Genomic DNA, 10,246 nt, shown 5'->3' with positions numbered 1-10,246 from the left:
CCCCCCCCCCCCCCCCCAGGCGCAGAGAACGGCTCGAAGACAGAGAATGAATAAGCTAATAATTTTGCGCTACGCGCACGACACTCCCAGGGCACCGGCGATCCATTTTACAAAAAGGGCGAGCTGCTCCCTGAAAACTTTGAAAAGGCCATCAAGGAAGCCGGCATCAGCGGCACGACGGTTCGATACCAAGATGTGAGTACAAGACGCCAATCTACATTTATCGCCCAGACTGTGCGGCAACTGTGCTGACAAGGTGCCCAGGACTACGACCACTCCTACTTCTTCGTGCAGACTTTTGGCGAGGACCATGTAAAGCATGCGGCCAAGGCTCTCGGCTTGCTATAAAAAGATGGCTGGGCCACATCTTTGGCGATACACACGAGTTGCGCAATGTTGAGACAAACACATAAAGGCCGGCCATGCGGACGAGTAACGTCGCGGGATTGAGAATATTGAAGGAGGCCCTCTAGCTATAGCAAAAGCAACTCCGAATACCACATAATCATCTCTTCATTTCTGTCCGTCACAGTGTCTACTACATGATACAATCGTTTCCTTGCCCCAGCTCAATGTGAAAGGATGCTTACTCGGGGTGCAAGGCCAAAGCAACGCCGGCTTCTGCATTAAACATAAAAGAGTCCTTTTTCAATAACTAAACACTTTTCTCTCAAAGACGGGGCTGAGGCCATCCTTTTCCAGCTGCGCCCGAATTTCGGCGTCGGCGTCCCTTCGAATACGATTAAAGGCGAGCTTTTCAAACCTGCTCAGGCTCTTCCACCAGTGCTGCCCGGCTTCGTGCTCCGCTATCCGTCCCAGCAGCTCCGTGGTCTTCAGACGGACATCCTTTTCTTTGTGGAACAGACCGAGCGCGAGATAAAAGAGCCCGGCATGCGACTCGGGAGCGACGGAAAGGAAGAGGCAAATTTCGTCGTACGAGTGAATATATTTGGAAAGTGTCAGATAGATGTCGCGGCTTTGAGATGGGTTTAGTCGCTGCATGCGGAGGCGGTCGTGCAGGTGCGCGAGATCGAGGCCCTTGAGCGGTCTCACCGTGTATACTTGTGCAAGGTCCTGGGTGTTTTCGTCAGCTTTTTTCCTTCCAAATGGGCTCTCACCTGCCTGCCCGCCCTCGTGCAACGGCCCTTACCTGAATGAAACTATAGTAACTTCGGGTATTGCGCCAGCCTTCGATTCGAGTCACATTTCCAGCCAATTCCTTATTTTTGGCCGCATCATCTGACCATACGTAGCCATGACCCGTCGCTCCCGGCGGAAGCATATTCTGCTCCTCGGTGCCGACGAAAAGAGCGCTTGCACCATATACACTCTCTTCAAACTGTGCCGACACTCTTGTGAATTTGAGCACCCAATCGCGCCACTTTGCTCGCACCGTTCGCTCGCCATGGCGGGCCGCAATGCTCCGTAGAATATCAGCCATAAACACTTGATCGCCAGTCAGGTCCTGCGTATTATTCACCGTACCGCTAGCGACAGTAGCCAGGGCCGGGTTCTGCTGTTGAAAGTATACTAGCCCCTCTGTTATGGGGGCTGGCTCAATCTTGCTACTAATCTTGATGCGCCCCGAAGGCAAGTCGCACAAAACGTCCCACCACTCCGGATGTAGCTCAAATGTAGGATTCGTTACACCCGCAATGAATCCAGGCACGTTGAGAAGATCGTCAATCTTGGTGAGGTCGGTGTATGGAAAGGCATGGCGCGTGAAGCCACGCAAAACGCCGCCGGAAGCAAGCGCGCAAGCTGCCAGAACGGCTTCGGCCACTTCCCCAGAGGGCATATTGTGTCCAAGAAAAATCACGCGCTTCTGCGTCAACAGGCCGTTGATCAGCACGATAATGGGATGTGTATTAGCACCACTGGTTGTGAGGTGTGGGTGAATCGGAAAAGGTTGCGGCGACTTCGCATGGGTTTCCGAAAAGTTCTGGATTAGTTTGACTAGGGAAAAGTCTCCGACAGTCTCTGGCATTACCGCGGTGGGTACTTTGATGGGAATTGGGATGCCCTTGTACATGACGTGGCTCTCAAACTCGTGTGTGTCGCGTGGTACAGAGTAGGCTGACTGGCTTCCGACCTCGATGTGAGCTTTGGTGCCTTTGCGGGAAACTTCTGTCGGATGAGCGCCGTTGCTATTGGTCGCTTCCCCTCGGTCCTCGGCCATGCGAGCTTGAATCATTCGCTCAAACTTTTCGACAAACAAATCTCTGTTCTCGCTACCAAGCAGCAGGTGGCGCTCTAGCAGGCTGAGCTTTGGCATTAACGACAAGTCCATCTCATTCACCGCATCGTAGAGCATGGATAGCGTCTCTGGTACGGGAGATTTGAAATATTCTTCTAGAGCCAAAAGAAGCAAAGGCTGGTCAAGTTAGTAACGGCAGATCGATCTTAGAGTAGGCAAATGAGAAAAGGTAGCGTACCTTGTAGATGTGTAGAAACGGATGTCTCGTACAAATGGCCATAGCTTTAACGACAGCGCCACGTTTCACACTCTTATCATGCTTTGTGTTGACCAGATTAAGTACGTATATGAGGGGCGGACCTTCACCACCTTCGGGTTCTGTGTCGCTATCGTCATCCTCATCATCGTCATCGTCGTCATATTCGTCGTCGCTGTCTTGTGAGTCATCATGGTCTTGTTCGGAAGGAACGATTCCAGCCGCGAGCGCTCTACGCTTGTTCCGGCGCCTCCGGCGCCTCTCTTTGCGTTTCCTTTCTTCATCTTCCTCTTCATCACTCATGTCCTTGTGCAGAAAGAATATGGTCCAGTCTTGGTTCCTGGCATGCGCTTGATCTGGAAGCATGAGCTCTGCCAGCATATTTTCATCTCCGGTAATAGCGACCGGGTACTGGTGCTCCATGACAGGGCCCCGATCGATATCGAAGGAAGCTACCAAAATATATTCTACATGGTTGTCGCTAGAGCCCCGGGGATACTGAGACCGCAGCCTCCTGGAGTTTTGAGCATCAGCATTCAAGCGTCGAGGGGCGGAGAAAGATGAATGTTGCGAGGAGTGCTCAAGAGACGAGGTTTTGGACCGCAATTCCGGATCCGAAGACCGGTCGTTGTCATTCATTTGGCGGCGGGGCGATCGAAGGACCCGGGAGGTATGAGATGTTTGAGATGGCGGTCGGGATGAGGGAAAGGACGACAGCGAGGTTCGGCGGGGAATGGACGAGCCCGAGCTGTTGGAAAGGGTCGTAATGGCAGATCTGGGGTTCGAGTGGTCGGCCGCCGTCGTCATGTTTGACCTAGTGGCGTGCAGCGTCCAGGGAGCGCCAGGCGCCTGATGTAGTGTTCAATAGAGCGGCTGAGACAGAGGAAGAATGCCAGTCGGCGGCGACAAGGCCAAAAGCCGAGAGCAAGGCGGTGATATATGGCCCTGGCGCAGCGTATTCGCACTGGTATAGATTGGTGCCGGTGTCATGCAAGACACGCGCTCAGGCACGATAGACTGCCGTGACCGCAGCGGCACTATTCGCCGGCGGAGACAGATGTAGAGCGACACTTGAGACGGCAGGGTTCGGGGGGGGAGCGAAGCGAGGAGCGAAGCGTGGAGCCGCCGCAGGAATGTCGCAGATGTGTCCGATGGCGACTTGGCTGCGGCACTCGTGACCTGCAGGAGATGGGACGGCTGCGGGAGAGTCGAAGGTTTCGGAAATAATGCTTTCGGTAGCGATGGTTTCGGAGACGGGGTTGGCAAAATTCCGGTGTTCGAATTGTTGAAAACGAGACTAGCACCGCAGTGAGCGAGTTCTCTTATCGAGAGGTGGCGCGCAGCGATACAACGAGCGCGGGCTCAAGACTACAACAGCTCGACGACACTCGCAATTGTGCTGGGCTGGATGCAATTGGCGGGCTTGATGGAGGAGCTAGTTGACTTTGAGATGGGCCGTTCGTGACCGTTCGTTGGAGGAGCGAGTTGCGCTACGCAGGGGGACCCCGCCTCAGTGATGCCAACCGAATGGTTCGTAGCCAAGCAGATCATGTGGGCAAGCCGACGGCAAAAATTTTGCACCGATTATTCGAGTTGTATGATGACTGGCGACTGATGATTGGATTGACACGAGTCTCAGTGCCTGCTAGGTACCTGGACGCAGGGTGCTATTGGGCGGCTGACGAAGGAGCACGAAGTCGTCAATAGGCCAGCCCCTGGACGTCGCTGGAGTGGCTTGTCGAGAGAACCGCTGACCTTGTTTGGCTGTGCCTTTCTATTCGGTTGGATTGTTGTATTGAACCAATTGAGGGTTGCGGCTCTGCGTCCTGCACGAGTGCTGCTGCTGCGTTACTCTCAGCCATACAGCCCGCTGGTTTCAAGTACAATGACTGGAGCTGGCTGGCTCCTGATGAGCCACAGTGCCGATTATGTGGCTTGGCTTCAAATAGTGTCTGCTGCTGTGGCACGAACGAGTATTGGTGCCAATACCACACAATGCTCGCACACGCTGTGCGATTGATAAAATCCCCCTTTTTTTGCTTTGGGCAAATTTCGTCCATTTGGGTTTATCACGTAGAAAGTACCTTTGAAAGGACCGTTGACCGCTTTGTACTACATATCCAGCGACCTAGGTAGCGTGGTAGGGTGCAGAACTCTACAGTGCGCCACATATCCGCCTCACCCACACCCCACTATCTACCTGATTAATGTGGCGAGGCTGCCGTTGTCTGGTGGCTCATTTGTTTACTTTGGTAGCCTCGCTTCCCCACGCTCCCTTGTTGTGCTGAGACTGACCTCTCCTCCTGTCCTAGAAATTTGTGCATAATCCCTTCTAGCTCTTGCACCAGTTGCATATCTTCATTTCGTTTATTGTGCTTTGTTTCTACATCTGGAAGCTCCAGTTTTTGACTAACTGGCATCTCTGTTAGCGCTCCCTCACACATGTTCTCTGGCCAACCACGGTCATCAGATCCGCGCGACACAATGGTACGGGATCCCGCAAGCTTGGCGGCGCATTGTCACGCTTCCTTCTAACCAGCTGTCAAGTCTACATCATCACCTTACAAGGCCTCACCTCTAGGATACCCGGCCTCGCCCACACGCAGCTCGCCCTTTCGCCGCCCAGAGTCTCCCTCATCGCCGTCGCCGCTGCGCTTCTCAACGCCAACCGGATCGCCGACGAAGCCCAGGCCCCAGAGCGGAGGACCAGGTCGATTCTCACAGCCCGGTACACCGACAGCCACCCAAATTAGCTGGACCCCGAGACCGCATTCGTCATCTCAACATAGACCAGGATTCAACATGCCTACACCTCGTACCGGAGTAGCGCAGGCCATGGGCCATGGAAACGCCCTTTCACAGCTGCAGCCCGCGCAGGTCCGCGGGCTGCGCGACAGCTTCCAAATACTCGATCGTGATTGCGACGGTGCTATAAATAGAGAAGATGTGGCTGAGATGTTGCAGCAACTTGGTTCGTACATTTGTCAATCATGTGTTTGCTTGAGCTGTACTGACTTCGTACATTAGGCCTCCCCTCGGGCCACTCGGATATCGGTCGATTCTTTCCACCTTCTAAACCACAAACCATTACCTTGGCGGCATTCTTGAACTCGCTGGCCGAAAGCCTTGCGGCTCTGTCGGACAGCAGTGAGTTATTGTCTGCGTTTTCGGCTTTTGACGATGATGACAGCGGCCAGATTGACTGGGCGGAGCTGCGTGATGCACTGGTGAAAACAGCGCCGGAGCCTGGTGTGAGGCCACTTACTGCAGCTGACGTTGACTCCGCTGTGAGCGGCTTCACTGGCCGCCGCGCATTCAATAGAAATATGAATGCTCAGCTAGGGGCGAAGCGCGGCGACGTCTTTCGATACAATGATTTTGTCAACTCTATTGCGGGCGTAAGTACATCTGGAGAGGCAGCGTCCAGCGGCAACGCGGCTGCGTAGTTGTTGCGAGTAATGATTCAAGAACAAAGATGATATCATATGTATTGTGGTCTAAGGAGCTTTTTGCGTCACGGTGGCATTCGTGGGACATTCGGGACTGGTGCTTGTTTTGGTACATTGTTCAATTAGAGATTCTAGTATGGTGTATTGATTGAATGCCGAAAATGTAAGATCATATTGATCCTGTTTTGACTTTGAGTTGCGTTGCTGTTGCCCCCTCCCCCCCCCCCCCCCCCCCCAAAAAAAAAAGTCAGTACCACCACCGTGCCACCCAACCTCTCACTAGAAAGCTCAGGGGACCCGGACCCTGCAGGCCGACCCGGCCGGTGACGTATAGCGGCGCTCCGGATTTCCATCGCCGACAGCGGCCCCACTGAACCTTCTAGAAGACCACCCGCATTAATGTACACACTCGGTTAAATGCATCAGCGAAATTCACAGGCGAACCGTACTGGACCCAATTTGTAGGGGTTCTACGTAATTACAGGAAATGATAGGGCAACAATGGAACGGCAGAAAATATCACAACTACAGAATTAGAGGCGGATCGTTAGAAGAGAAGCGTAATGCAATCACAAATGGCTGAGTTGGGCATACAATGATACTCACATGCATGCCCAATGCAGACCAACCACCCTTTTTTCTGTTGCTTGCTGCAGTGCTACCGGCCGCGAACTGGACTCGCTGCGAGCGCTGTCTTGTAAGAAGTTGACAGCGAGCCATGGGTCAAATTAGGCAGGCTGGTTAGTGCATGTTTCACCAGGCTATGGGAGGCAGATCCCCTGCAGGCCTCTGAAGTGCTGAAGAGGTTCTCGACGTACAGGGACCACAGTACCTGAGACGGCAGCCCAGCGGGCCGTCTGCCGGGCCCGGTAGCGTACTGGAGCCACCGGAGAAACACCTGGAGAGCCAATGCCAACCACCTTGTAACCACTAAAAGCCACTGAAGAGCCCTCTCTATAGCCCCATCTGGCACCGACTTACAGGGCACTCAGCACCTGGCTCTCCTCATCAATTTCGGCCGTCACTGAATGGTAGGTACCTGGGACAACAAGGCAGCTTTCTCACTTTGCATTTTACACTCTGTCTTCTCCGTCTCTTCTCTTCTACCATTTTCATCTTGCCAATAGCCAGATAGCCTGCCTTCTCCTCTCCGATATCTGGTGTTCCTCGCCTCATCACGAGCAGTGCGGCCCTGTCACCGACAATCTGCAGCAGAGCCGTTTTTCTGCGACGTTCGCAAATCGCCTCGACGCTATTCTACCTATCCGCCGCCCCAAAGCTTCTTTTTTTTATGCTCGACTGGTCTCGCCCGGCATCGCTCTATTGAAATAAACTCGGGGCCACCACACCAGCTCTTACCCGCCAGCGCCAATTCTGCTTGGTGCGCTCGTCGCGCGATTCGCCAGCCCACACACACTCTCTTCCCGCCAAAGGGGCAAAAAAGTGTGCGCCAGCGACGCCCGCTACCACCGACCTATCCGCTCCCTCGTTAAGCTCGGGGTGGCCATTTGCTGTGACGAAAAAGTCTTGTATCCGAAATATCGCTATTTCGGGACGCCGCCTTTACGCCTACCCACGTCTGTCCGTCCAGTACCGAACCGGCCCCAAATGAAGAAGCTCTTTGGAAACGGAAAGAAATCGGCATCCGACAAGCACACTTCCTCTCCCAGTCTGGAAGACCTTCAAGCTGCCTACCGTTCTAGTCCAGAGCCCCCATCACCGACCAAATCTCACTCGCGCTCTCCCAAAAAGTCTTCTCGCTCGGAGCACCCGTCCCGCGAATCAAAGTTGTCGCCGCGCAACCTACGCCATTCGAGGCACGCCTCGGATTTGAGCACCTCTTCGCGGCGCAGCAAACTCGACCCCGATACCCATCCTCTCAATCTTCCACCAGAGGAGCGTAAACGCTTCTCTGCCCGCTCATACACTACAATGAGTGCAATGGACATTGATCGCGAGCCCTTGAATGGCCCCTCGACCCCTCCACCAAACCCTTCCGCCCAGACAAATTTCTCCGTGCCTGTTCAAAACGGCGACAGCACCGATGAGCCTCCTGCTCCCCCGCCGCACAGGTCTAACCCTTCTAGCCCGAGTGCCTCGCCGCTCGAAGAGGCTGAGGGCTGTAAAAAGCTCGGCAACCAGTTTTTCAAGGAGAGGAACTACGCCCAGGCCATTGAACATTACAGCAAAGGTGAGCAGCCCTCCAGGAGCACATACCCTCAAGCCTAGCCACGATTTACTGACCCCGAACAGCTGTGGACCTGGTTCCTGACTCTGCGACATTCCTGAGCAACCGTGCTGCCGCTTACATGTCCAATGGACAATATCTTGCCGCTCTGGACGACTGCTCCCGCGCTGCCGACTTGGATCCTCAGAACCCCAAAGTCCTTCTCCGTCTCGCCCGCATTTTCACTGGTCTTGGTCGTCCTGAAGAAGCCATGATCACGTTTGGCAGAATTGAGCCTCCCCCTTCCGCCAAAGATACCGCTCCCGCCAAAGAGATGTTGCATCACATCAGCTCAGCGAAGGAGTCTCTGGAGCGTGGCACTGCCATGTCCATGGTTCTTCATGCACTGGATCAGGCTGAGCGTGGCCTTGGACCTAACGTGAGCAAGCCGCGCAAGTGGCAGCTCATGCGCGGTGAGGCCTACCTCAAGATGGGCCGCGAAAACTCTCTCGGTGAGGCCCAAAACATCGTCATGTCCTTGCTGCGACAGAACAGTCAGGACCCAGAGGCCTTGGTCCTCCGAGGCCGTGTTCTTTACTACCAGGGGGAGAACGACAAGGCGATGCAATCGTTTCGTGCCGCCGTTAGCTGTGACCCCGATTTCAAGGACGCCATCAAGTGGCTGCGCATCGTTCAGAAGCTAGACCGCATGAAGGAGGAGGGCAACGTCGAGTTCAAGGCTGGCCGTCTCGAGAATGCTATCACAAAGTATTCCGAAGCCCTTGAAGTCGACCCTTCCAACCGCGGAATCAATGCCAAGCTGCTACAAAACCGTGCTCAGTGTCGCATCAAGTTGAAGCAATACGATGAAGCCATCAAAGATGCTGACCGCGCGTTCTCTCTCGACAACAGTTACTTCAAGGCGCGAAAGACCAAGGCCAACGCCCTGGGTCTCTCCGGCAAGTGGGAAGATGCTGTCAAAGAGTGGAAGGCTCTCCAGCAAGATGACCCCGAGGATCGGACTATTCCAAAGGAAGTTCGCAAGGCAGAGTTGGAATTGAAAAAGAGTCAGCGCAAAGACTACTACAAGATTATGGGCCTTGAGAAGGACGCCAGCCCTGATGAGATCAAGAAGGCTTACCGCAAGATGGCTGTTAAGCTACACCCTGACAAGAACCCCGGCGACGAGGAAGCCGAAGCCAAGTTCAAGGATATGCAAGAGGCTTACGAGACTCTGAGCGACCCTCAGTATGCACCCCTTCGATCGGATTTAATTTCTGCAGTAAGCTAATACATTTCACAGGAAGCGAGCAAGCTACGACAACGGTGACGATCTTCTTGACCCGTCTGACATGTTCGGCGGCGGCATGGGTGGAGGCATGGGAGGCATGGGAGGCATCGACCCCGAGATCCTCTTCAGCATGATGGGCCAGCAGGGTGGCTTTGGTGGTGGCGGTTTCCCTGGTGGTGGCCGCGCCTTTCCTGGCGGTGCTGGAGGTTTCCCTGGTGGTGCTACCTTCAACTTTAGCACTGGCGGTGGCGGACGTCCCCAGCAGGGCTTCCCTGGTGGCGGCGCCGGTGGCTTTCATTTTTGACAAACGGCGGCCGAAGGTGACTATAGCGATGAGGATGATGACAGGAGGAGAGAGGAAGATGATGACGATGATGTTTTGTACGACGAAGAACCACAAGGACAAGGGCGTGACGATACCCGCGGGCATGGGGGCCAAGACAAATTTGCCAACGTCTTTCAGCCCCGACGCCGACGTGCCAACGAGGATATGGTCGAAAGGATTCGGACTTGTGGCATCATTGTTGTTGCCGCGCTGGTGCTTCTGCCTTGGCAGCTTGTCGCCGCCGGCCTCGCAGTCTCTGCGTTTGTCTATGCGTGGATGGAGTACATTTGGTGGCCCTTTATGCAGAGGCGAGCGGCTACCAAATGAAGGGAGGAGACATACAAAACAGTCTATGGAGGGCGGAGAAGGTTTCTTTTCGTCATTTCGTGTGGCATATCACCTATCGACGTTGTAATTGTTTCATTGTTTCATTGTTTTTGCTTCGGTTTTCTCGTCGTCGCCTTGCAATGTTGCGGTACACACTGGAGGAAAAAAGGATGCGAAAGAGACGGTGCATTACCAAACAATATCATTGTCACGGCGTTTTGCGGTTCTTTTTAA

The 10,246-nt window shown here is 54.2% G+C and overlaps 4 protein-coding genes across 4 annotated transcripts in view; 3 read left to right on the top strand and 1 right to left on the bottom strand.

Moving 5' to 3' along the window:
• Nucleotides 1–348, top strand: part of BBA_01226 (carbohydrate esterase family 1) — a gene marked incomplete at both ends in the record, with an annotated part of 1,150 nt that extends 802 nt beyond the window's left edge. The window contains 2 exons of the mRNA XM_008596323.1: nt 91–195; nt 265–348. Coding sequence (XP_008594545.1) covers nt 91–195; nt 265–348 — 189 coding nt within the window. The remainder of the gene's footprint in view (nt 1–90; nt 196–264) is intronic.
• A 300-nt stretch (nt 349–648) lies between these two features.
• BBA_01225 (Spindle pole body interacting protein) lies at nt 649–3,260 on the bottom strand (the record flags this gene model as incomplete). Its single annotated transcript, XM_008596322.1, has 3 exons — nt 649–1,074; nt 1,151–2,374; nt 2,436–3,260. The coding sequence occupies 3 exons, from the start codon at nt 3,258–3,260 to the stop codon at nt 649–651; spliced, it is 2,475 nt and encodes an 824-aa protein (XP_008594544.1).
• Nucleotides 3,261–4,895: 1,635 nt separating this feature from the next.
• Nucleotides 4,896–5,899, top strand: BBA_01224 (EF hand domain containing protein; the record flags this gene model as incomplete). The annotated part of the gene is made up of 3 exons (XM_008596321.1): nt 4,896–4,940; nt 5,001–5,424; nt 5,481–5,899. The coding sequence occupies 3 exons, from the start codon at nt 4,896–4,898 to the stop codon at nt 5,897–5,899; spliced, it is 888 nt and encodes a 295-aa protein (XP_008594543.1).
• A 1,611-nt stretch (nt 5,900–7,510) lies between these two features.
• Nucleotides 7,511–10,012, top strand: BBA_01223 (tetratricopeptide-like protein; the record flags this gene model as incomplete). The annotated part of the gene is made up of 4 exons (XM_008596320.1): nt 7,511–8,093; nt 8,156–9,317; nt 9,373–9,635; nt 9,681–10,012. The coding sequence occupies 4 exons, from the start codon at nt 7,511–7,513 to the stop codon at nt 10,010–10,012; spliced, it is 2,340 nt and encodes a 779-aa protein (XP_008594542.1).
• Between the last annotated feature and the right edge of the window lie 234 nt (nt 10,013–10,246).

The sequence above is a fragment of the Beauveria bassiana genome, assembly GCF_000280675.1.
Source record: "Beauveria bassiana ARSEF 2860 unplaced genomic scaffold BBA_S00002, whole genome shotgun sequence".
Taxonomy (NCBI): Eukaryota; Fungi; Ascomycota; class Sordariomycetes; order Hypocreales; family Cordycipitaceae; genus Beauveria; species Beauveria bassiana.
The sequence above is the reverse complement of the archived record's forward strand: the minus strand, read 5'-3'. Positions and strand labels throughout refer to the sequence as shown.